Source organism: Trachymyrmex cornetzi, unplaced genomic scaffold (assembly GCF_001594075.2).
Source record: "Trachymyrmex cornetzi isolate Tcor2-1 unplaced genomic scaffold, Tcor1.1 scaffold248, whole genome shotgun sequence".
NCBI classification, from domain to species: Eukaryota; Metazoa; Arthropoda; class Insecta; order Hymenoptera; family Formicidae; genus Trachymyrmex; species Trachymyrmex cornetzi.
This window is the reverse complement of record NW_017297144.1, coordinates 2,835,238-2,863,023: the sequence shown is the minus strand read 5'-3', so window position 1 is coordinate 2,863,023 and position 27,786 is coordinate 2,835,238. Positions and strand designations below refer to the sequence as shown.

The 27,786-nt window shown below is 30.1% G+C and overlaps 2 protein-coding genes and 1 long non-coding RNA gene across 3 annotated transcripts; all 3 read right to left on the bottom strand.

Moving 5' to 3' along the window:
* Nucleotides 1-276: 276 nt before the first annotated feature.
* LOC108761335 (xanthine dehydrogenase 1-like) lies at nt 277-11,593 on the bottom strand. The gene is made up of 14 exons (XM_018507789.1): nt 11,577-11,593; nt 11,274-11,317; nt 10,742-10,925; nt 10,359-10,490; nt 9,852-10,011; nt 9,465-9,675; nt 7,111-7,640; nt 6,691-7,003; nt 4,168-4,683; nt 3,470-3,653; nt 1,838-2,134; nt 915-1,353; nt 518-646; nt 277-411 (listed from the first exon to the last, which is right to left on the bottom strand). Exons 1-14 carry the CDS (start codon nt 11,591-11,593, stop codon nt 277-279), a joined length of 3,291 nt encoding a protein of 1,096 aa, XP_018363291.1.
* Nucleotides 11,594-12,604: 1,011 nt separating this feature from the next.
* LOC108761390 (xanthine dehydrogenase/oxidase-like) lies at nt 12,605-24,048 on the bottom strand. The gene is made up of 18 exons (XM_018507890.1): nt 23,978-24,048; nt 23,722-23,780; nt 23,176-23,377; nt 22,317-22,448; nt 21,872-22,028; nt 21,072-21,279; nt 20,125-20,651; nt 19,717-20,014; nt 18,613-19,125; nt 18,193-18,376; nt 16,731-17,027; nt 15,809-16,247; nt 15,360-15,488; nt 14,734-14,864; nt 14,135-14,396; nt 13,915-14,011; nt 12,883-12,993; nt 12,605-12,685 (listed from the first exon to the last, which is right to left on the bottom strand). Exons 1-18 carry the CDS (start codon nt 24,013-24,015, stop codon nt 12,618-12,620), a joined length of 3,852 nt encoding a protein of 1,283 aa, XP_018363392.1. The 5' UTR covers nt 24,016-24,048; the 3' UTR covers nt 12,605-12,617.
* A 20-nt stretch (nt 24,049-24,068) lies between these two features.
* On the bottom strand, nt 24,069-26,380 carry LOC108761391 (uncharacterized). The gene is made up of 3 exons (XR_001940121.1): nt 26,304-26,380; nt 24,816-24,964; nt 24,069-24,109 (listed from the first exon to the last, which is right to left on the bottom strand). It is a non-coding gene; the product is annotated as an uncharacterized LOC108761391 (long non-coding RNA).
* Between the last annotated feature and the right edge of the window lie 1,406 nt (nt 26,381-27,786).

The window sequence follows — 27,786 nt, the reverse complement described above, 5'->3', positions numbered from 1 at the left end:
GTGTGTAGCATCTAGAAATCTCTTCGTATTTTGTAAGTACAAAGTTTGAATTTATTTCGAAATTATTCCAAAAGCACATGATAAATACGTTTAATACTAATTACAGAAAATGCAAATTATTTCTTTAAACTATATTTTTTATAATGTATAACTTGTTTTAAGCAAAAGATAAAATAAATGTTTTCTCCCAATGGAAGTACAATATTATCAATTTGTGCTTTAAGACATTGTATGATATAATATATCTCTGATGTGTCAAATATGATTTAATAACATTTACATGTAACGTGTGTATAAACTAACGCCCTCTTCATAAGCTTTAAAAATGAGATCCATCCATGTCGGATTTTTCATTTTTTTTCTTATCGGCTCGAGTCTTTGTAAAATCTGTGCGCAAGCTTGGATCGTTACCTGAAATAAATGCAGTAATCGATATCGTTACGTTTTTCGTCACAGTGGAAGACGATGTATATATAATATCGTCTTCCACAGTGATGGAGACAAATTGAATACATACGTATTCACAGGATTCTGTAGTAATGCTGTGCCCTGTAGTCGATTCATTTGGTGTCGCTAAATTGTTACTTTGTTTAACGGAGATTAATTTGATATCAATATCCAGCGTACGAGCTGTTATTTGAACAATCTGGTGTACAAGAATTAATTTTAAATCGGCAGAAATCTAAATCTTCTTACATAATAAATCGAATATTTTCCAGTTTAAATAATTTTATAAGATAATTAATATATTTATTAACAATATAGAAAGTATGTATCCAAAATGAAAAGCGGAAAAATCTAGAAATCTGAAACGTCACAGTTTCGATTCTAATTTTCCAGAATAGAAATTTAGTTTAGTGATAATTAGATGAAAATCATGAAAGAACTTGAAGGGATAAATTGATTTTTTTTACCTTCGTATTTATACCTTGATCGATCTCAATTCCGCTGTACGTCACGCATACCGAACCGTCTCGAGCGCAGACCGACACAGTAGCCCCGAATTGTCCTTCAAACCTTATTAAATATTTCATTGGTACCATGGCAATTCCCTTTTTTTTCCAGCGATTGTGAATATTGAAGTAATCAATGGATTCCTTTTTCGAGTTGTAATTGGTCAAATTTGACAAATCATTTATCATGGTTTCTAATACGGATTTATCCATATCATTCATATTTGCCAATCTGACCTCAATCGGATCCTTGTTCGTCACTTTCGCAATATGCTCCATTATATTTTCCATTATAGCTACTGCTTCCGTAGATCCTGATGCCCGGCAAAATGTGTTTGACGGTAAATCGGTTCTCACATCGAATCCGTTGAATTTCCAAGTTTCGGTTAAATAGCAGCTTCTAACGATAAAAAATCGTTTGTGAGTATATTTAATTAAAAATGAATGATTAAACATGACAACACATATGATAGAGTGTTTTCAAATTTGATTTAGTTATTTATTGAAATGTATTTAATCATTGTTAATTGAAGTAATTTTTTTTTATTATTATAATATTAGTATTATTATACGACATTTTTAATTGAAGTGATTTTTTTTATTAATATTAATATTATGATACTTTTTCCTTTTTTGAATGTTTTTCAAAATTTTGTTTGAAATAAAATAAAAATAGTTTAATTAATATTTATATCTGATTAAAAATTTTCCAAATTTTCCAGTATTTTAAAGTATTGTACAGAAAATGCAATGGTCAAATTTTTATAATATTTCACAGAAAATGCAATGGACAAATTTTAATATTAGAGAAGTGTTTTAATATCATATCTTAATGTTACAAATTGCTTAAATTTTTGTATATACTACATATTATATTTCAATACCTTTGCATGTAAAAAGCTACCAATTCGGCTTGTGGTTCGTTGAAACTAGAACCGCAGTTACTCCATTGATTTGATATGAGATACTGTATAACTCCTTCATTGTTTACAACGACATCATATTTTTGACGCGCGGAGCATCTCTTGCCTATCGACTGCATATTGTTCTCTATTGTCATGATGAATCGCGCTGGACGATTCAGTTTATGACATACCAATGCGCAAGCACATGAAATTTGCGCGTTGCGTGAGATTTTTGATCCGTACGAACCGCCAAGACGTCTGACATGCACATTGATCCTAGAAAAATTATTTTCACATGATTGATTCTGATTATTTTACAAAATGCATTTTGCAATCTCATTTTGATTTATTTATTGTTTATTTAATTTTATTTATTTTATAAAAAAAGTAAGGACTTCTAAGTTAGTACACATTTCCTATATTAAAAATATATAATTTCAATTTTTGAAGTAACTTTCTTTTTAATTTCCCAATATCATCATATGATTAATATTCATAATAATACCGACATTATCGAATATAGATAACAATTAGCTCTGTTTTACAATAAGTATTTTACATAAAGTGCTGTCAAGAGTTTATTGCGAATAATATTAGCCAGAGGTTCAAGATTGAAAATTCATTTATAACGTGTACAGTTTGTAGAATTCAATATGTATTGTATTCACACTCAAATATTAAGGTTTAGCTCTTTCGCGACGATATGAGACGAAAATTATACATAATCGATATAATGAATTACTTGATAAATAAAGCCTTATTTTTTCAGTTTTTCTTTAAAGATATAACAATTCTCCATCCCGAAACCTATAAAATATGTGGCAAACTTAGATGTCTGTGATATCTATATCATGTAGAAATAAAAAATAATTTCTGAAATACTTTTGTTAGCTATGAACTGCTGCAAGTGCCCCTGCAACGAATTTTGATACATAAAAAATATACCATTATTTCAGCAATTATTTTTTACTTCTACGCAACATGTCGGACATTTCAGTTTGTCGCATATTTTACATGCTTCAGAATTACGAAATTAGATTTTAAAGGAAAAACTGCAAAATATAGCTAGTGATATTGTTATATACTGTTCTTATTAACATTTTAACAAAAAGTGTTGCATAATTACATTCTTTAGACTATTTTTATTTTAGAAATCATTTGAAACTGATTTTACAAAAGTAACGGAAAAGTGACAAATAGTTACTTTTTCAGTAACGGTAACTATAACGAGTTACTTTTAAAAATCAGTATCTATATAATATCGATAAATTATTACTTTTTTAACTCAGTAATGAGTAATTGTAACTCATTACCTTTTAAAAGTAATTTGCCATTCCTTGATAATTTGTTAGTAATTTATTACATATAAATTTAACTTCAGTTGTAACTTTTTAATTATACGAGTTCGACTACTGTAAACAATAATAATTTTATTTTTAACTTTACTTATATATGAGAGTACATACACCTTTAATAGAGGATCTCAAAATTATCCCACTATAATTGTCCTAATTATACGTGCTGTTACAGTGTAAATTATAGTATAACAATTGGACTGATACAATTATTTCAACATAAGGATGAGGTTGACTTGATAGATTAACGAGTTACCTGTTATTCTGAACATTAAGACAATTTGCGATCGACACTTGAATGAGATCCATCCATTGTGATGACGGATAAACGTCCATACCACCCTCTACAGGAACGCACAAGCAAAATTGAGTCTCTATGGGGTAATGATATTGGCCACCGCTTTGAAAGATGCCTTTTAGCACGTGTTCAATATCGTCCCCTGCAAAATAATAAAAACAGATATTCTTGATCACACACACACGCACGCACGCACGCACGCACGCGCGCGCGCGCGCGCACACACACACACACACACACACACAACGTATACTATCTTTTTATTTCTAAAGTATTTACTCTCTATCTAAGTCTTTTATTAAAAATATTTATTTTTTCTATTAAAAATATTCTCTATCTAAGCTTCAATTCTTTATTATTAAGCGCTTTTAACGAATAACGACTAAAACTTCTGAATGCCATTCATCAGGCAATATATTCTCTTGACAATATATTCTTATCTTATATCATCACCGTTGGAGATGACTTTCCTCAATTGAAAAATTAACATTTTTTATAATTAGTATCAATATACTAGTACTATTTCATAAGTTTGCAAAGGATGCATATTTTATTTTTTTTGTAAAACTTGGGACATACGTTTACTACTATTTTTTCTGGTGATTATAATCAAATACGAAAAATGTTATTAAATGTCATTCTTTATCAATTTCTACCTTTCCTCTTTGCAGGGATATTGACGGTCTGCCTAATTCTAGTTTCGTCACCCGCATCAAGAGCTTCCTTAATAGTTATCACTGGATTTTCCGTACGGTCGCTATATGCAATTTCTACCAATTGTGCAGCTTCATTTGCCACATTATGCGTTTCTGCGACGATTACGCCGACCGGTTGGCCAGCATACAAAATATTCTTTTCGGCAAACAGTAACTCATCCTCTGGCAAGTACATCAACTTGCTGGCTGCCGAAATACATAGATTCTTTCCTGGTATGTCCTGGGCGCTGAAAAACGCCACTACACCCTTCTTTTCAAGAGCCCAACTCGCATCTATTCCAAGGATCTCACCATTGCCAACATTTGTGACGACGAAAGCGCAAAACACTTCTCTAGGAAATGGAAGCAGATCATCGCAATATTGGGCTTCGCCTGATGTCTGTTTAAGAGATTCTAACTTTGGCATAGGCTCATTTATTGGCCACAAGTTCTTATCTGTATCGTAGTTCTGTGTACCTAGAGTGACAGTATATTTTGTATGCACAATTTCGGACAATTATTCATACATTACGAGTTTTTCACTGCACAAATCAATTTAAAACGATCACATTCTTCTATTCCTCTGATGCACAGAGAGAAAGATTTATTTCGACTTGAAAACTCTATTTATGTTTATTTTTTATTGAAACAACAATTAAATTTAATTTCATATAAAAACTATTTCATTTGATCCCAAGAATTTATGTTGAAAGCAATTCCATTTCTTAATTTGAAGACTCGATTTGGTTGAACTATTTCCAATGTCGATAAATTTTAAGAAATCTTTCTTTTAATGTACCAAAATCATGAATATCATTAAGAAGGTTTCTTAAATAAAAGTAGGAAAGCTTTATTCCATTAAGTAAATCAATATATCTGCAATGTAAGTAAAATACCTATACACGGAGAAAATTTTATATTAAGTTTTAATACAATTTTAAATTACACTTTACTGTGTCGCGTATTTTCGATGGACCATTACAACATAATTCCGACATAACTTTTACTACGGTAATACTAATTTTTATTACATAAATAAAGCTTTGCTTTCGTATTTTTTGTTTAGTTTGTTGTCTTGTATATCCCACCTGTTTGGGATATACGGCATTTTTAGCGAGCGGGATTTATACCCAAAGCATACAAAGTACGCTGAATTCAGTATACTAAATGCAATAAACGCACTTATATGAAATATGTACCTTATGTCATAACACTTGTAATATATATGTAGGAAGTTCGTAATTATTATTTATTATTTCATATACACATATTTACCATTATTATTCCTTAATAAAACTTTATAAACACATTTTATAGTGTGGCGACTCGCCACTAGAGGTCCACTGAACTAACTCGGTTCGCGTAAGCACCGCGCCGCGCGAATTTCCTTTAAATAGAATATCATTTCTGGATTCATTCCAGGCGTCTAAGGCAAGTCCCACACTACATCGCCTTACGCTGGCCGCACACGATGCATGATTTCCTCCATAATGGGCTTACATGCTGCTGTGCCTGCTCTGATGCATGCTAAACATCTTGGTGCATTGAGCGAAATATACTACCATCCTTCTGTGTTTGATATGGTGCATTATTTCATGCTCCTTTTCTTGCACACGCCAATCAAAACGTTAAGAATCACTCACGTGGTTGATTGATGTCATGCATATGTAAAATATATAGGTTAAAACCACCACAGTTGCCACCTTGGTGTGATGACGTTTATGTGAACCGAGCGAAGTAACATGCATTGGTCAGCATGCAAGAGAGTAAGTATGAAAATCATGCATCGTGTGCGGCCAGCTTTACTTTGCTCGGCTCGCTGCATAAAGGTCATCACACGAAGGTGACAACCGTGGTGGCTTTAACCTGTACATTTCACATACGCATAACACCAATCAATCACGTGAGTAATTTTTAACGTTTTTATTGCCGCGTGCAAGAAAACGAGCATGAAATAATGCACCGTATTAAACACAGAAATCAAGGATGGTAGTATACTTCGCCCAATGCACCAAGGTTTAGCACGCATTAGAGCAGGTACAGCAGCATGTAAGCCCATTATGCAGGAAATCGTGCATCGTGTGGGGTCAGCTTTACTGATGAGTCTAGTAGTGTGGGATCAGGACGAAACGCTGCGGCCGACCACAAAGCTTCGAGTCGGGCCTCCTTAGTGGACAGTTCCACAATAGATTATTGTGTCATTATACGTCTTATTTATATGCATTATTTGTAAATTTTTCATGAACCGTACCTACCTCTATGGGATACACGGCAAAAATACAAGGGTTTCAAAAAGTTTATTTTTTAATATGTTTTGTCAATTCCTTGATTTATAAGAATTATAGAAGAAAATCGAAATGGCCGGAAACTTTTGACCAATACTATATATCTTACCTACTTATAAGTATATTAGTCGCATGAACCGTGATATATATTTATAATGGATATATATCTTCATAAACGTTCTGAATACTTTATGTATACCTGATGAAAGACCTCGTTCTAATAAAGTGCCTCCACTACGATAAAATGGAGAAATATTATTCGGTTTGTTCAGGTTTATGTTTAATATAAATCTGTAAAACAATCCTTCTGCGAGAATCTTGCGAAATTCCGGCGAATAATCGGGCAGCACATGATCAGGATACACCTCGCTATGCAATGTATCCAAGGCTTCTTCAAGCATTGTACGTAGATTCTTGAAGATAGATTTACCCACCAAAACTTCCTCCGTTTTTCTTGCATGTAAAAAATTCCTACCGATGCCACCGAAGATAATGTTAGGCAACTCCAACACCTTTTTAAAAAATATTGTAAATTTCAAAAATAATACTTGAAGCAAATTAAAATCAAATGAGTAATTAATGCAAAAATAATATAAACCACGCGTAAAGATTCCGTTACCTCGCCATCGCTGTCGAGTTTGAAGAGGAAGCCGGCGTTGACGTGAGCTTTAGCGTTTTGGGCTCTAGGCATGATCTTGTAAAATCTACATACGTACTTCAAATCGTCTAGCGGTGGTAACACAACGCTATAGATAATTTTATGGTGCATATCGAGCTTCAGAAATTCCCATAAATATAAACTTTTCTTTTGGGAGGGACTTTCCAGGACGTGTACTTGAGCACCGACAGTCTGTAACATCAAAAAAAAATCAGATGGAAATTCATTGTGCTGATATTTCAGCATCAAATTTCCGGCTATGGTGCCAATATTTCGCACGGGAACGTTTGCAATCATTTCTACATATTGGACCAGCTGACGTAGATATTTAAATCCGATGTCATTAGAATATTTTTGGAATGTCTGTAGCGCCTCGGTAAGGGTTATACCTCCTCCTAGGACCAAAATGCTATCGGTTTTTTCAATGTTACGCATGTCTGGAATGTAGTTTATATCAATATAGAAATGTTTTATGCTTGAATGATAAACACCTGCAAAATTAAATTTCCACAACATTATATACATATGTAAAAATATATATCTTACTTTTTAATTTAATGTGAGTATTAATAATATGACATTGAAGAATATATGGAAGTGGGAATTATTGAAACTTTTATATTTTCAAAATTTTGCTAAACCTTGATTATAGTATCATAAAAAGCTATTTAAATTTCTGAGAATTACTAACTAAACTATATTTTAACATAAGCCCCTTAATTAACAAGTGGCATAAGTCCAAAATTAGGAAAAATGCGTTTGTTAAAGAAATAGAGAGTATTAAGAATGTTTGTTTTATCCTTCAATTTAATTTTCTTTGATTTTTTGTATTTATAAAAAACAAAAATCAATTTTACATCATAAATAAAATAACCGTAAAAAGCTGCACTTAAGTCGCTATTCCAGCTCTTTTTACGGTCACTTTATTTATAATGTAAAATTGATTATTATTTTTTATGAACATAAAAACAAAATAAAAGTAAATTAAATTGATAAATAAAATAAATATTGACTATAGAATCGAAGCCTTTACACGGTCTAGCTGGATCTTAATGCTTGTATGATTCTTATGTGAATTTATATACTACGTATGTAGTCTCACAGAAACGTGCGCCGAAAAATTTCCGGTCTTGAAACGCTAACTCTACTAAACTACCGCAGTAATATCACGAGTTAAATTGACTAGCAATTTTTAACAAATTTTTGATGCTTATTCGCATCTTCGAAACGATCTTAATAATGATGAATAATATATTAAAATCTGTAAATAATTAATTCTTATTGCGAAAAAATATTACCTCGGCCGGGAGTCGAACCCGGATCTCTTGCAATCCGTTCGAGCGTCCTGAGCCTTTAGACTACCGAGGCCTTAGTAATATTCTTCGCAATAATTGGCATATGAAGGAACAACGTCTCTTTAGGCGACGTAAATAAATAATATAATATATTATAGGACCGTACATGTGATAACACAATATTTTTTCGCAATAAGAATTAATTATTTACAGATTATCTTAATGCTTGTATGATTCTTATGTGAATTTATATACTACGTATGTAGTCCCACAGAAACGCGCGCCGAAAAATTTCCGGTCTATTTTTCGGCGCGCGTTTCTGTGGGACTACATACGTAGTATATAAATTCACATAAGAATCATACAAGCATTAAGATCCAGCTAGACCGTGTAAAGGCTTCGATTCTATAGTTTGTGTTATCACATGTACGGTCCTATAATATATTATAAAATAAATATTCTTAATAGTTTCTACTTCTATACAAACGCATTTTTCCTAATTTCGTTGCACGAATTTATTCTAAATCATGAGTAACGTGATAACCAACTTTTACTAACGTATTAGTATTTAATAGACAAATATATGCTGAAAATGTCTATTCATAATCGTGTTGCAAAAAAATTTTTAATTTTGTTCGATGATGTTATACATGTAATAAAATGAGTCTCATTATAATAAGTTAGTTTTCACATGTGTTATAGCTTATAATATGAAGAGCAAAGTATGTCATATATACATGGCTCAAATAATGAATGGTTCGTTTGCTACCATGTATTAAAAATACTGTGCGAGCAACAAATTTTGCACCTTTGACACATCATAAATAAAAAACTATTGATTACAGAACTTTATGTCTACATCTTTTATACACCACATAAACTATTATACAACGTATAAGAAAACCAACTCATTTTATTGGGACTCAATTTTTTATACAATTAATATGAGCGAGGAGACTTTATGTGTATACATATATATATATAACTTAGTGTCTGTATCATCTAATACAGAAAAATTACCATCCGCAGTATTTCCCCCATTTAATGTATATGAGCCGTGTGGGTCCTCTTTAAATATCGCAAATAAATCCTCGATTGAGAAAACTCTGTAGAAGTTTGCGTCCTTTAACTTTATGCTCAACATTTTTTTTTCATCTGAAGGTTGCTTATCGTAGCAACTATGTACACATGACATTCTATTTTTCCGGCAAGGTTTGATCTTGTATAACTCCTACGAAATATATTTTATTATATTTACAACAGGAAAAAGTTATTATAATAATGCGTAAATAATCCTCATTTCTCTGATAACAAATTTAAATTGTACCTGTGAGAATAAAATAAAACTAAAATCATAATTTCAAAATAAAGGTTAAATTATTGAAATAGAAAAGAAATTTTTCACACCTCAATATCTTGAATGTGTTTCACCATTGATGGAGGTGCATCGGTAGCAAATATCTTGAACGCATCCAAGATTGCACGATATCCGGTGCATCGACAAATGTTGCCACCAAATGAATTTTCGATCTGCTGCATAGATGGATTCGAACTCTGAAGCGTGAGACTACGAAATATATACAACGATGCATTAACGCAAAGTGCTAGCTATACAAACTTTTAATTATATCTATTTAAATGATACTCCTACTTGAACTGAGTATAACAGTTTTATGATTTTATGTGTGATTTTAATTTTTTATTTGTTCGTTTACTATTGGACAGTTATAATTATCGGGACTTATTTATTAATAGATGTTTTAAGAGTACTTTTTTGTATGTGACTTTGTTTCAACACTCAACAATTCCGAAGGGAAGAATTTTATTATCGAAAGAGGAAACGTAATATATATCTAAAATATAATAATATTTCCTTAACATTACAAATTAATTAGCAACTGTAATAATTCGTACGTGTACATATTCATCACCATGCCTGGAGAACAATATCCACATTGCGAGCCATTTTTATCAGCAAGCATAGCTTGAATCTTATGGTAACCGTTTTGTTTGTTACCTAGACTTTCAATCGTGAAAATATTCCATCTGTGACATTATACAGTAAGAAATAATAGTTAATATTAACATATACTTGATATGCTCAAAAATTCAAAAATTGTTATAAGGAACGAAATAAATAAATATAAATGTAAGAAAAAGAGATTTTAACATTTCGATTAATTTCTTGTGTCGGAGATGATATTTTCGCGGGCGCGCGTAATGTCATTACACAAATCCTTTTATTTCTTTAAAAATTATGAGTTTGATTATTTAGTTTCTCTTTAATATATACATACCCATGGCAGATCAGTACCGGTACAAGACAGGAATTCACGGCTATGTCTTTGCTTTTGTACCTTACACTTACGATACAGGCACCGCAACCACCCTCGTGACACATCGCTTTTGTGCCTCGAAGACCCACATATTCGCGGATGTAGAAAAGGAGGGACGTTCTAACGGGTAAACTATCATTGGATACTGGAAACGATTTTACAGTTATATATAATCAACTCCTAAAGTTCCTCTCTCTATTTAGCATACTTGATTATATTTTATTTCTAAAACTCAGTCATATAGTTAGAGTTCTATAATCATATTTTATACTTTCTATATAATTCTTTTTGTATTTTGTATGATAAATCCTTGTACTGAATGTGATGTGATTTTGTCATTATATAATAGATTAGTATGTCGTAGCTCCTAATTAGGCTTTCCTAATATATTTGAATCTCTGGGATTTCTTTATGGTCTATTTGATCGCTTTTTAGTAATATAATCGGAAATTATTATTTTCTCAATTATACATTTCGTACAAACAATACGTACCTGTATATTCTATCCCATTAATTGTAAATTCAACAGTGTTGTTGCTGGAACTAATCATATTAAATTATGTAACATTATAATGTCCTTTTTAATGAAAAGCTGTATGGAATTTTGTGAAAAATTATTTTATTTAATTTTATATCATGTAATGAAGATTTAAATAAATAAAGATCATTAAAAAATTTTTGTGTTGAAATAAAGATTTTAAATCTCTTAGGTATTAATAATAATTTCATATTGACTGTTTATTGTATCTATATTCCAAATAGCAATGTTTTCACATTCTATTTGTCCAAGACTTACATGCTTGTTGTTTCCATTTTCACCCGTCGGTCGTGTCGAATTACGATATTTACGAAACTATAATCCTTCGTTTAAAGATATGGAGTACCTATGAAAATACTGTCTGTAGGATACTATATAGGAACGCTGTCTAAAAATCGGCAAAACTTAGTTATTTTGTACTACAATTACTTTTACTAATAGTTAATGATTACGCAGTAGTGAAATTCTATGCACAAATATGCCGCTGTGGAACAAAGTTTGTGTAATATTTTCAATATAGCTACAAATTAATAGCGTTTAAAAATGTCGCATTGAAAATACAATAAGCATACGTACATTAATATATAAATAATGTAAATTTCGCACATATATTATTAAAGAAAAATTTCAGTAAAATATTGTTTCACATGAAACCATTTAGCAAATAAGGAACAACATTTTTTACTTGAATTACTTAGTTATATATTTGTATATATGTGTATATACCTATATATATATTTTTTTTTTCACTGACTGTTTCACAGTGCCGTATATGGGCATAGTGTCAGAAATGAATTCGGAACGCAAAAATAATTAAAAATTTTTATGTATTATTTGTTCTATCTAACCTTATTTTTCAGTAACAAAGTTTTCCAATTCTAATTCTCGTTACAATTTCAGCCAGCGTAACATCATTACACGTCTTCACGTTCACGCGTCTTCTTACTGACTACCAGTAAACACTTTCTCTGGATATATCGAACGCTAGTTTAGTTCGCAATGATATGCGAAAACATTTGTAACTGGTAAACAATGTCAAATAGGACAGACGTCAGTATAGTTCTATTGTGCATTGAATATATTTCTGATTGTATGTCCACATATTATTAAACACCTCCTTTTACCTACTTTGTACATATATTCTTATGTACACAAGAGTTTTTAATTAATTTCAGGTTACACAGCAGGTTATACAGCAATTAAAATAACAACTCAATTTTAAATATCTTTATTTTAAATTTTAAACTTCAACTTTATTTTAAATATCGATTTATTAATAAGTGGTTTTTATTTTTGCTATCAAAGCACCATGTCATCTCTGTTGGTTAAACTGGTTAGAAGTATACGTTCTGTAGTACACGGTCCATCTGCAAATATCACGAATTATATGTTTATTTATATTGTAATACTTTTATCTTTATTCCTTATTATAATAATATTTTCTAAGTAAGTATGCTTATGTATTCTAACTATAGGAAGGAAATTTTAGAAGTATGTAATAAGTGATTTATGTTATACGTTGAATTATCAAGGATACAAATATATATTTTTGCTTAAAACTTACCCATTCGATACCACTCATCTGTATTCCCTGCATCCGCTCTAGCGGAATTCAATGCTTTGCGGATCACTATCGGAATTACGCAACTCATACAAAGCGGTGATTCACCAGTTGCTACAAAGATTTCACAATTAATCGGCAATTCTTTAACGTTTCTAATTTTCATATGCTTAATGCGAATTTGTTAAAATTATTATTAAATTTAAAAAATTATTATATACTACCCAACAAAAAATTGGGAACGCTTTAGGACACGCTCAAAATTGCGCAATATTTAGAACACCGTAACTGGGTAAAAAATTATCGTAGACAAAAAATCAAAAAAGCATTTGAAAGCTCTACTTTCGGTAATTGATATTTCAATGTAACTGATTCTTTACGGAGATATACGGACACAAATGGATGCCAGACAAATCTGAAAATTTTGTACAAATTTTATAAAGGTCTATGGCATGAAGTAAAAATCACACAAAAATGCGGTTTACGGCAATCGAAAGAGTGAATCTTTACCTTCAATTAATTTTTTTATTGAGTTCTGGACGATTTTTCTTCACCGAGTTATTGAACGTTGAAGCAAAAGTAATCATTTTTGCTTTAATTCAAGTATATTCGTTGTGTCTTTTATAAATTATCTTATATTATTTAATTTGAAAAGAAATAATTATTGTTTAACATAAAAATAAATGAAGTATAATAGCGTTCTATACAATTTTTAATTTTTTCTGCAAGAGGGTGCAATTTGAATTTGAAATTTATGATTTTTATTTTAGACAAATTTTTTTCTGGAATCAGAAACGTCTTAAAAATATTGTTGAATGTCATATTTAAATTTCCGATCTAATTTTGTTAATGTTTTTATTGAAACTATAATTGAACATTTTTTGTTAATGGTGAAAAATTTGATATATATATAAATGTGATTTTTTTCTTTCTGCACTCACCGACGTAATTAATTTGTATACAAATATATAAAAAATATTCAAGTTTTGTTTTTGATAGTAAATAGTAGTTTAAATGAAAGGGTTTCAATCTCACCTTTTGAACCAAACATGCCGAATGGGTTGACCGAATTTTTGCGTAAATATACGCGGAAATCTTCAGGAATATCTTTCGCTCCTGGTGGTTTATAATTCTGTGAAGAAGAGTCGAATACTTCAGATAAATTAATTATGTATTTTTAAGAATCTTTCGGTAAATCGAAGCAGTTGTGTTCTGGTGGTAACACCTATATCGAAATTTTATGAAGATAACGTACCCAGGTTCTGTCATTCGTTAATACTCCTGTTTTAGGATCGTACACCAGATCCTCAGAAGTCCAAAATCCTGTTCCCATCACGAAAGCTCCCTCCACCTGACCGACGTCGATTTCTGGATTCAGGCTTATACCGGCATCTTCCATCAAATCAACTCTTCTGATAATATGCTCGCCGGTCAATACATCGATCTCTACTTCGGCTGTGGTGACACCATAAATGATGTAAGGTTTCATCTCATCTTTTGTTGGCCCAGTTGCCACCCTGCCAAAAGATAACTTATATTTAGTAAATAATAATTTCTTTAATATCAAGACATATCTGCCGTTTTATAAATATAAAATTTTAATCTGTTTATTTATTGAAATTGTATTAAAGGCATATGATAAATATGTTTACATTTATTATAATTATGAGAAACGCGAATGTAATATTTAAAATTAATTTAATTTTTCACAATCTATTATTTATTTCAAACAAAAGATAGGTAGCAATTGTTTCTTCCGAATAAGTGTACAGTATCTTCAGAAAAATGTTTTGAAGTGCTTTATGACAAGTTTGTATATCACTGACATTTTAAATAAGACTTAATGACTCTTACATGTAACGTGCGCATAAATCAACATCTTTTTTAAATGCTGCGAAAACGAGATCCTTCCACGTCGGATTTGTCATTTCTTTTTTTATCGGTTCAAGTCTCTTCAAAATTTCATTACAGGCTTGAACTGCTGCCTGAAATAAATTCAATAATCGATATTCTCATTAAGTTTGATGTTAGGTATATTTCATATCGTCTTTTTTAAAGTCTTATAAAAGGTCATCTGTCACAACTGTCCGAAACCGATTCAATTCTTCTTGAAATATGTTGTTAAATACAAGACCCTAGAGACACATTCTTTTATGTTTATCCAGTCTCTGATTCAAAATACGTTCATAATACATGCCCTCAAAATTATAACGCTTGATTCTTATTAATTTGATTCTTATCAATTGAGATGTCTAAAATTGTTTTAGATGAAATGTTTATGATTTTCTATATATTTTGTAACTGAATGTATTTAGATTTTTCAGAAATCTAATATTTTGGTAAATACTCCTGTCTCCATTAATTTTGTGCTTATACGTGTCACATAGATTTTTGTGTGTAACAATTAATTTTAAGGAGAATCGAATCGACATTGGACAATTGCGATAGGTTTCTTGTCTAGAAGTGATTTGAATTCTTACGTATCCGCAGGACTGAGTAGTAATGCTACCTCCTGTATTCACATTATTGGGTGTTATTATATTATTACTTCGTTTAACGGAGATCAATTTCAGATCGATCCCTAATTTGTAAGCTACCATTTGAGCAATCTAGTACAAAATATTTTTAATTAGTTAAAAATATAAAGCGTCGTGTTTATATTAAATCATAACTCTTTTGTATGTAAATGATTCTATTAAATAATTAATTTGATTTAAAATATAGGAGCCATGTGTATAAAAAAAAACATTTTTAAGAATTCGGAAAGATCAAATATCAAAATTTCAGTTATAACTTTTTTTTTAATAGATATTTTGTTTTACCGAAATGGATTTTTTTTCTTATTAAATGTCTTTTGTCCATAGTTTAACCGATCATCGGACGAAAAGAGTGAAAGAATTAGTTTGAGTAAATAATTATATTTTTACACCTTGGTATTTATCCCTTGACCGATTTCAATTCCGCCATGCGTCACGCAAACCGAACCATCGCGAGCGCAAACAGATACCATTGCGTTGAATTGTCCTGCATAGTATATCACATATTTCATTAATACTGTGGCAATTCCCTTTTTCTTCCAACGATTCTGAGTGTTAAAGATTTCAACGGCTCGCTTCCGTATCTCATAATCTGCTGACTTCGACAAATCCTTTATCATAGTTTCTAATATGGGTTTATCTACATCATTCATATTCGACAATCTGACCTCTACCGGATCCTTTTTCATCACTCTCGCTATGTGCTCCATTATATTCTCGAGCATAGCCACTCCCTCCGTATTTGATGGTGCCCGACAATACGTATTTGACGGTATATCAGTTCGCACGTCAAATCCGTTGAACGTCCAAGTATCGGTCGCATACCAGCCACTGATTAAAAAAATTGATTATGAATATGAACTAATTAAAAACTAAAAATAACTAGAAATTACTCTCGTAAACATTAAAATAATATATAATATATTAAAATAAATGATTAATTGCGACAGAATGTTTTCAGAATTTAATTTAGGCAATTTTAGAAAAATATTTTATTACGGTTTTAATTATAAGATAACTTTATTTAAATATATTAATATCATAATATTTATTTTCTTTTAGTAAAACTAGTGCAAAGGTTTTAATCAAAATTAGACAAGAAATTTAATTAATTTTAGTATATTTCTCTGCTTAAAAAAAATTTTTCATTCAACTTTAATATATTGCAATGCACACAAAATCCAATAGAAAATATTAACATTAAACAAATTATTCATATTAAACATTATATTTTTCATACACAGTTGTTATAAATTGCTTACATATTTGTGTGCTTATACACTACACCTACTATTTATGCTATATTGTCAATACCTTTGCATGCTGTCAGCCACATCAGCAGATTGTGATTCATTGAAACTGGAACCGCAGTTGCTCCAATGTTTTGAGTTGAGGTACTGAATAACTCCGTCATTGTCCACCCCAATTTCATATTCTTGACGCGTAGAATATCTCTTACCTACTGATTGCATATTGCTCTCTATCGTCAAAACGAATCGCGCTGGACGATTCAGTTTGTAACATACCAATGCACAAGCACACGAAATTTGTGCATTGCGTGAGATTTTCGCTCCGTATGCACCACCAATTCGACTGACATACACATTAATGCTAGAAAAATTTAGTTCACGCGATTAGTGCTAATTTTTATTTACAAAATGTATTTCTAATGGGCCTTTTTATTTTATTTTTTTTCATTGGAAACGTGAAAACGTCTTTTTTTTTTATTTTGTAAGTATAGTCACTTTAATTTTTTAATCTATGGGTGCGTTCAGAATTACGCATGAAGCGCATAATGTATTGTTTTACACTTCTTTATTATTTGATGAACAACAAGGATAAAGGGTGCATTATGCGTTCCATGCGTAACTCAGAGTGTATCCTAGGTAACCTTTTCTTAATTTTCACGATTTGTCGGGAACAGATCAAAATATTAAGAATAAATATATATAAATACAATACAGACATTGAATGTAGATTACAACAGCTCAACATTTTGGAAGAAGATGATCTTATAACGGACAATTCATGTAGATTATGTTTTACGATTAGATTAATGATATAAATAATTTTGACATTTTTAGAGAAATTGATGTGACAATTTAAAGAATTAATTAGAGTCTGACCGAAATTTTGGTTTTGGTTTTGGTCAGTTTCGATCAAAAATGAGGGTTTCGGTTTAATTTCGATTTCGGTCAAAATTAAGAGAAAATTTCGGTGAGTAAACTGAAATTGTAAAAGTTGCAACACGCCAGTGAGCGTTCAAAAAACTGTTTTAATTAATAACTCGTTGATTAAGCTTAATTTCAGTACAAATTTTGATGTGTTACTATACTCAAATAATATTCCTCAAATTTGAAAGAAATCAAATTATAATAAGACATCAAGTTATAATAATTGTGATTTAATTTCTTTAAAAGTTGAGGATAAAATTATTGTATTATTATAGCTGTATATTTTAATAAAATCTTCTTTTTTAAAGAGTATATAAATTTGTCATGATTTCTGAAAATTATATGGTCTCTGTAAAATTAATCCAAAACTGTTGATTTCGACTCCAGCCGAAAAAATGTGAATCCGTTAGCTTCCTCTCATCTTTTTTTTTTTGGTAAGACTTATCTAAATTTTGGTTTCTGTTTTAGCTGAAATTGAATGACAACCGAATATTCGTTTTCAGTTTTAGTCGTAAGTCAAAATGTGATTTCGGTCGGACTCTAGAACTAATACTTCGATATATAGATGAGGTACCTATTGACTCAATATATTAATGAGTTACCTATTATTCTGAACATTAAGACATTGTGCGATCGATACTTGAATGAGATCCATCCATTGCGACGTTGGATAGACGTCCATACCATCCTCCACAGGAACACACACGCAAGATTGAGTTTCCATAGTGTAATGATACTGGCTGCCGCATTGAAAAACGCCATTTATTACTCGATCAGTATTTTTTCCTAAAAATAATAGAAAATTATTTTCCATTTCAATGTATCATTTTTTTAATTTTAATAATAGTTGCTTGTACTATTTTACAGGTTTGAAAAATAGTACAAGTTTATATAACTTATCTCATTCTTTTTCCCAACAATTGAGATGTATACTTGTTTTTATTTTTTTGTGATAATTGCAACTAAATTAGATAATGTAATTAAAAAGATCAAATCCAATACCGTTCTTCATCAATTTCTACCTTTATTTTTTGCCGGAATGCTGGCATTCTGCCTAATTCTAGTTTCATCCTGCGTGGCAATTGCATCCTCGATACTTATCACCGGCTTCCGACATTCGCTATATGTAATTTTTACCAATTTTGCAGCTTCATTCGCCCCATTATGCGTTTCTGCGACGATTACGCCGACTGGTTGGCCAGCATACACAACATCATTATCAGCAAACAGCAACTCATCCTCTGTCAAGAACAACAACTCGCTAACAGCCGAAACGCACAAATTCTTTCCCGGTATGTCCTTGGCGCTGAAAAACGCCACTACACCCTTCATTTTAAGCGCCTTGCTTGCATCTATACTCTCAATCTTGCCATTACCGATTTCGGTGAGGACGAAAGCGCAAAACACTTCTCTAGGAAATGGAGGCAGATCATTGCAATATTGGGCTTCACCTGACGTCTGCTTAATGGCTTCTAACTTTGCTATCGGCTTATTCACTGGCCACATGTCTCTATTTGTATCGTAGTCTTGTGTACCTAGAGTGATGATATGTTTTGTATGTACAATTTGGACAATTAGAACATATACAGGATGTCTTTAAATCCCCGCATATGGAGTACAAAACGTGATACTTTATGCTAAAGCAAACAACTTTTTCCGTTTGCAAAATTGCGTCCGATAAATAGTTTTTGCAGGAGAGCAGGTTGAAGTTAACAAATAAGCGCAAAAATTATTTAACATTTTTGTTAAAGGAACACAATTTTGTTAAAGGAAAAAGTTATTTGTTTTAGCATAAAGTATCACGTCTTGTACTTCGTATGCGGGAATTTAGAGACACCATGTATATCACGAGTTTTTGAAAATAAATTGTGATATTTAAAATAGCCACATTTATTTATTTTTTTTTATCAAAATTATTAAGAGCATAAAAAATTTTTATATTAATAGTAAAATTTTTTCAACTTTAAAAACTTAATGCACAAATAAAATAATGTAAATTAAAATATTAAGTGTTTTGAATGGAATAGAATTACTGACACGAAGTGAGACATACTTGAATTCTCAAGCATATAAGAATACATAAAAAATAAATATATTTTCAAAATTATTCTTGTCAATTTATATACCTGATGATAGGGTTCGTTCTAACAAGAAACCTCCGCTACGAAGTCTAGGATTTATAATCTGTGGTTTGATGCTTAACACAAACTTGTAAAATAATCCTTCGGCGAGAATTCTGCGGAATTTTGGTGAATAGTCCGGCAGCACATGGTCAGGTTGCAGTTCGCCATGCAGTGTACTCAAAGCTGCCTTCAGTACTTCATCATCCAAGATAGATTTACCAACCAGTTGTTTCTCCGTCTTTGTTGCATGCAAGAATTGTTTGTTGATGCCACCATAGATGATGTTAGGTTCTTCCAACACCTTTTCATGTAATATTACAGATATGAACGAGAATTTAAAGAAGTTGAAGTATGAGTAATTATTGCAATTAAGAATAGCGTTATATAAACAATGTAAAAGTATTTTATTACTTTGCCACTGCCATCGAGTTTGAAGAGAAAGCCGGCGTTGACGTGAGCATGAGCGTTCTGAGCTCTAGGCATGATCTTGAAGGATCTAAATTCGTATTCGTTGGATAACGGTGGTAATACAACGCTGTAGATGATTTTGTGACGCATATCGAGTTTCAGAAAGTCGATAAGTTGTACACTTTGCTTCCTACTTGGTGATTCTAAGATATGTATTTGAGCACCGACGGTTTCTAATACCAAAAACATATCAGATGGGAACTCATTGTGCGCGTGCTTAATCATTAAGTTGCCGGCGATGCTACCGATATTTCGCACGGGTACGTTAGCGATCTTTTCTACATGCTCGGCCAATTGACGTAGATATCTAAATTTGGGTTCGGTGGAATATTTTTGTAATGTCTGTATCGCCATAGTAATTGTTACATTTCCTCCTAAGACCAGGTAGTCCTTAGTAATTTGAATATTACGCAATTCTGAAATGTCATTTATATCGATATAGATATCTTTTTTACTCGAACGATAAACACCTGCAAAATTAAATTTCTACAATATTATGTGCATTAAAGCTTATTTTTTATATTTAATTTGTCATGAAAATTAATAATACTGTCAAATGTGACATCATAGAGCAATTAAAATTATCGAAGCTTCTTGGATTTTTACTTTCTTTTAGTAAATCTTAACAAATATTGGTATCACAAGAGAGGTCATTGTTACTTTCAAAAATTGTTAATAAAATTGTATTTTAACACATATAATTATTACTGACAGCTAATAATGAAAATAATGCGTATATATATAATCATATACGGATTTTTTAATTAAGTGACAGCAATTAATATTTTCATTTTATCAGAGAATTTGCATCTTCGTAGTAAAATTATTTTTATGAGAAAGTATTTATTTCAATTTCTCAAAATTAACGGTACAATTGAATAGAAAATTACCCTGCGCAGTATTTCCTCCATTTAATATATAAGTAGCTTGCGAATTTCGTTGAAATATTCCAAATACATCTCTGATTGTATAAACTTTATAAAATTCCGCGTCTTCTAACTTCATGTATAATATGTTTCCGCGGAACAGTTGCTTGTCGCAGCCACTATCTGTACGTGGCATTCCGTATTTCGGGCAAGTTTTAATCTTGTACAATTCCTGCGAAGTATATTTTATTATACTCATAACAGAATGTAAATAATATATAAATGTTTATCTCAGATATGTGACTGCACCGATTACTTTCGGACTTGCAACACAATATCAATCTGAAATAATAATAATCTCCTCTAATTAAATTAAATCTTTAATTTAATGTTAGCAGTATTCTAAAATCTATAAAGAGAACTTATTGTAAAAATTATTATCTGAGTCGGAATTCAAACCTGGACTGTCCTGTCTTTTCCAGTTCGATTATGAAGGCCTATAGTATTATTTATATATTAGTCATAATTACGCATGTATTTAGAGTCTGCATTTAAAAATTGTTGTTAAATACCCAGATCTTGTCTTGATTAATTTAGTTCTTTTCTTACTTAAGTGATTTATTTATACAATAGTCTCGATTAACTGTACACTGCTACTTGCTATAACTGCTAGTTTAAAATAAAAGAAGTTTTGAAATAACGATTAAATTATTATTATTATAATAACATAATGAAATTTTCTTTTTGAAAATTAGATAAAATGAAGGAAATTTTGAAATAAAAATTAAATTTTGTTATAAAAATGAAACTTTTTACACAAGCACCTCAATGTCGCTAATGTTTTTCACCAATGATTGTGGCGCATCATTAGCAAATCCCTTGAACGCATCCAAAATCGAACGATATCCAGTACATCGACAAATGTTACCACCAAATGAATTTTCGATTTGCTCCATAGACAACTTTTTGTCATGAATGAGACTGCAAATTATAAATAACAAATGCAAATTTTTATTTTACAAACATTCAATGACGCGTCATTTTAATTAATGATTTGTTCATTTATTATTGGATTATTAATAATTATAGGGATTCATTTAATAATATATTTATATGTATATTAATTTTTCTTAAGGGTACTTAATGCAATTTTGTGGCAACGCCCAACAATTCTAAAAAGATGTTATCAGAAAGAGAAAAAATGAAATGTGCCTGAAGTATAATAGGTCTTTAATTTACAAATTAATTAACCATTTTAATAATACGTACCCATATAGATTCATCACCATGCCAGGAGAGCAATATCCACATTGAGAACCATTTTTGTTAGCAAGCGTAGCTTGAATCGTATGATAACCATCTTTCTTGTTTCCTAAGCCTTCAATTGTGTAAATATTCCATCTGCGACATTATTTGGTATGAATCAATGTGTAAAACATTAATATTAGCATAAATTTGATGAGTTCAAAAGAAGTAAAAAATGAATTAAAAACATGAATATGAAGAGATATGGATCCCAGATTCGAATACTGACTAAGGTAATATTTTTCGCAATAAAAGTTTCTTATTGGGGGGATTATATATACACGCGAATGTCCGAATGTTTCAGCTCGCTATTATTAGTATCTTAGATTAATTATGTTTAAAATGTCTGAACGTTTCGGCGCATAGTTACATTTTAGATAAATTAAATTTATAAACCAAGAATATTATATTATTCGAAACATCTAACTTTGACCGATTCTAGGCGCTCTTCTAATATATTTATGTTGTTACATTTACTCGGTCGGATTTTATTTCTTCATAAAGAGATGTAGCTTAATACTTTAAGGAATAATTTCTAATGTCAGCGATAATAGTAATATCATAACACAAATTCACCTATCCAAGTCTGGCACCCAACTTTGAAAAAAATTTGTTTAATTTAAGGACATTCTAAAAAAGAATCCAATTTTTTTAACTAAAAAATTAAATTGTTTAATTTGGACTATTTTTTCAATATATACGTTGTGTTACGTACTTCTGGTCTCTGATGATATCAAGAAAACCAAATAATTTCAATGGATGATTTATTCAAATTTGACGTAAATTACAATGTACGAAGGATCTAAAGGGTTAATACACATACCCGTCGCAGATTAGTATCGGTACTAAACAAGAATTCACGGCCATTGTTTTATCCTTAATTTTCACAGCCACAATACAGGTACCACAGCCACCCTCGTGACACATCGCTTTTGTGCCCCTTAGTTTCGCATAATGGCGAATGTAGATGTTGAGGGATATGCTAGTCGGTATACAAACGCGACAATTGTTTCCATTTCCTGATACTGAAAATGATTTTACAAATCGATGTAGAATTTATGATTTTCCATTAACATACACATTATTGTATTTTATTTCTAAAACACACTGTTATTCATAATGCATAAAGTTTTATAAATTTTTGTATAATATCTTTTTTTACATATAATTAGTTTTTCATAATTGAATGTAATGGTTCTTGTCATAATATATATTTGATAAATTTTAAAGCTTCAAATTAGATTTTTTTATAATATATGAATATTGAATTAAAAAATGTTTTATTACAATCTAAATTATTTCGCTTTCTAATGATGCTTATGAAGAATTCCTCGTTTTCTTAATTACATTTCATACAAAGAATACGTACCAGCATGAGAGACTCCATTAATTGTAAAGTTAATATAGTCTCTTGAGTCTCTTTTATTTCTGAAATTAAACATAAATTAGATTGGATGCATTTTAATGTTATTATCAGCCTCAAGAATATAGATTATATTTTGTACGAATTTTTTTCTATTTACTTTGTGTACTGGACAATACACATTAATAGATAAGGAACATTTTACAATTTCTTTGTTAAAATAACATAATTTCTTATATTTATAATAAAATTTTGCACTTACATTGTAATAGTTTCTTTATATCCTATTGCTGTTTCCATTTTTATTCATCAGTTATGTCAACGTAGTAAAATTACAATTCACTATTTCTTGTCTCTAAGTTCTATTAACTTTTATAAGATGTGGGAATTCTTTCTAAAAATATAATATTTGGAAATTATTGGATACTATATCTTCTTTTATAGCACATAAAAGTCAATGAGATTACGCAGCAATGATGATAAAACTTTAAATGAAAACACTATTATAGAACTAAAGTTTTTGTAATATTATATTTTCAAGATGACTACAAATCCGTTTACAAATGTAGGATATGGTTATACAATTTCAAACATAATAAATTCTATGCGACATAAGATTTGAATCTGATTTTCGAAGTTTAAAAATTTTCTTCTGTATCTTTCAGCGTCCTTCAAACAATAAAAGTTCCTAAACTTGATTTTTGAAATTGAATTTTTAATTTGTTCAGAATTATATGTTTGCGAAATTGTACCACCTTATAAGATACATAATCATACACACATAAAGACTTAAACATCGTATAAAATTATAAAGCTAAAGAAGTATATTTAACTTTAAGCATTAAATGCAACTTAAATGTTCACAGATGAAAAATTTTGCAATTAGTAATTTCAAAGCGGATTTATTATATTTCACGTATGTTTGATCATATTTTTCAGTAATATAACATTTTGCTAATAATTATTTGTAAGGAAATGTATCTTTTCTTTTCCTTTGTTAAAATTATACAATATTGTAATGGTTAATATTGTTATCCAACATAAAAGCAATATTTTCTTAACGATGTTAAATTCATTATAAATGTAATAAAAACACTTACATTATTGCTGTTTGTACTATTGTTTGTCAGTTATATCAACATATGTGACATATCTGAGCGATCTCTCGTTTAAAAAATATCGACTCTGAGAGGATTTCAACTTCTATTTGCATCTAGTCCAGTAGTTGTACACAGTGAGAGTGATAAGACTACACATAAACGCAACAATGTGAAAATATTCCTGTAGCATTTAAAAAATAACTACTGCACCATTTATAAATAAACTCACACAATTATAAAAATGTTATATTCATTTCATGTCAAAGTGGTTATAGACTAAAAAACAGAAAGTTTTATTTAAAGGCATACACCACAATGCAAGATGTTCTTCGCTAGAATTTTATATTTCTATCATTTAACAATGAAATAAACATTTCGACCTAAAATTAGGCCTTCTTCAGTATTAATATTAATCTTCATAAGAGAGAGAGAGAGTTTAGAATTTTATACATGTTTATCTAAAAAGCGCAATATTAAAAACGGGAAACACAAATTGATATTGCGCTTTTTAGACAAACATGCATAAAATTCTAAACTCTCTTATGAAGATTAATATTAATACTGAAGAAGGCCTAATTTGAGGCCGAAACGTTTATTTCATTGTTAAATGATAGAAATATGAAATTCTAGCGAAGAACATCTTGCGTTGTGTATGCCTTTAAATAAAACTTTCTGTTATATTCATGATCATATTATAGACTTAATGTACACTATCACTTAAAATTGTAGGATTAAATAAAATGTACTTGATAATAAGAATTTGACTTTAGATGGAGTTTGCTATAGTCAATCATTTTTTAAATATTTTAGCTTTTACCTAAAATATCTAAAATACTTTGCTTAAAAAACGTTTACAGAGTAAACATTTTTGAACACTTCGTATATGTTAAATAGCGTTTTTATGCTTTTATATGTTTAACGAGTAATATCTTAAATATATGACTTTCGCGACAAACATCCTGTGTGTAGTTTTTTGCTCTTTGCATTTATTGTTTATTATCATTAAGTCACGTTTTCACTACTTATTTTTTCAAATAAATTTGTTGAACTAATTGTAAGTGGTAAAAAGGAATTTCAAGGATAAATGGATTGAAAAAAGAACTTTATCACTACGTGTCCCATGTGTAGTCGTTATTTCTCTTATTATGCAATAAAATTGTGCTATTATTATATTGAACAAGTAAGTCCATGAAAATATATCATATTATTAAGATTTATTGTTATTTATTGTTGAGTTGTCACGAATTACATAAAAGGAGTATTTTGACTTTGATTGCTAATTCACATTCCCTATACAAAAAAAGATTGAATTTTCTTGCTCAGTATAATGATTATAAATAACTTATGCAATCGGAATAAAGTTTTTTTCGTAAAAAAAATCTAACGTGAATGCTTTAATAAAAAGTAGAGAGTGTAAGAAAAACACATTCAAATGTAACTTGATATAAAAAATTCTATACGAATTGAAACAGAAAGAGAAATAATTACCTGTGAAATGCCAGCATGAATTGAACAAAGTATTATAAATACTTTTGAACACAGTATCGTTGACAGTATCGTCAACGGTAAAAGCGTCGTATTAGTTCCAGAAGAGACAATTGGAACGGATTAAGCGAAGAAGAAGAAATAAGAAAAAACTAACTTTATAAGACTTTCATGTCATGGCAGAAAGAGGGGGAAGTCAGGCACGTTAGGAGGGAGACAGTAGATTAAGAACCGGTTTGGTAAAACATTTGTCATGCAATCTATATAAATAATATGTATAACTATACATAACATGTATAAATATTCATTAATATATATTACATTTGAAATATGTCCATACAAGTTCATATATCCTTCTTTCATTGATAAAGTTACTTGTTAGTGTAATAAAAATAATAATAATAATAATGAAAAAATATAATAAATAATAAAAATGGTAATTTTCTCATTGTTTGTTTTAGAAAAAAATCAAGTTTGAAGAAATATAAAAAAATTGCTTATGTATACACAGAAAAAATGTTACGATTGCTACAACCGGAAATAATGATCATTTTCGCCCATCAATATATATACGGTTGTGATAACCGTAAGATGGACATATCTTTACAGTTGCCATAACCGTTAAGATATGCCAATCTTATAGTTATCACAATCGTACTATAGTTCTATATATCCAAAAAAATGTATTGATGGGCGACTTTTGGTCGTGGCAAACGTAGCCGTTTTTTCTGTATAATTAAATATAAAATTATGCATAATTGTGTATAAGCAGTTTTTTTTACAGATTTCTCCAAACTTGATATTTTCTAAAACAACTAATGCGAAAATTATCTCTTTAATTATTTTTAATGTTTACGCATTATTATTATTTTTGTTACACTAAAAGAAATTTTACAAAAAAAAAACGCATATGAACATGTATGGACAAATACTGGATTCACACTGCATCCGATGTGCGTCGTACGACGCTCTACAACCAATCAGAAAGCAGGATTCCGGTAGATTTTGCTTCGTATCATCGGAATCCTGTTTTCTGATTGGTTGCTGTGTCGTACGACGCAAATCGGATGCAGTGTGAATTCAGTAATATTTCATATATAATTATATATATTTATGCATATTTATACGTGTTTATGTATATTATGTAGATATTTTTACATATTCATGCGTAAACAATTTTTTATATATTGACTACAGGACTCGATAAAATAACTGATACAACCTATTTAAAATATAAAATATAAAATAAATTCCAGAAACTTATTTTAAATATAAAATCGTAGGAGTCGATAAAAGAATGATACGATTTATTCGAAATAATAAATATAAAATAAGTCCCAAAATTTATGTAAAATATTAAATAAGAAATACGTCGCAAGAAATGATTAAAAATATAAAATAAGAATAGGAATGCATTTTATTTATTTAAAATATATAATAACTTTTATTTTAAAAATATCAAAATAGCTTGCTTTTTTATTTTAAA

Bases quoted from the DNA above. Each gene is read 5' to 3' on its own strand.
- LOC108761335 (XM_018507789.1), bottom strand. The intron at 10,491-10,741 runs GTATGTATATAT...ATAATGTCACAG, and splicing joins CCGGTACTGATCTGCCATGG to ATGGAATATTTTCACGATTG. The intron at 4,684-6,690 runs GTATACATAAAG...CTGTCACTCTAG, and splicing joins AGAACGAGGTCTTTCATCAG to GTACACAGAACTACGATACA.
- LOC108761390 (XM_018507890.1), bottom strand. From the start codon at position 24,015: ATGGAAACAGCAATAGGATATAAAGAAACTATTACAAT. The intron at 16,248-16,730 runs GTATTGACAATA...TTTTTTAATCAG, and splicing joins GTGGCTGACAGCATGCAAAG to TGGCTGGTATGCGACCGATA. The intron at 14,865-15,359 runs GTAAGAATTCAA...AATTTATTTCAG, and splicing joins CTACTCAGTCCTGCGGATAC to GCAGCAGTTCAAGCCTGTAA.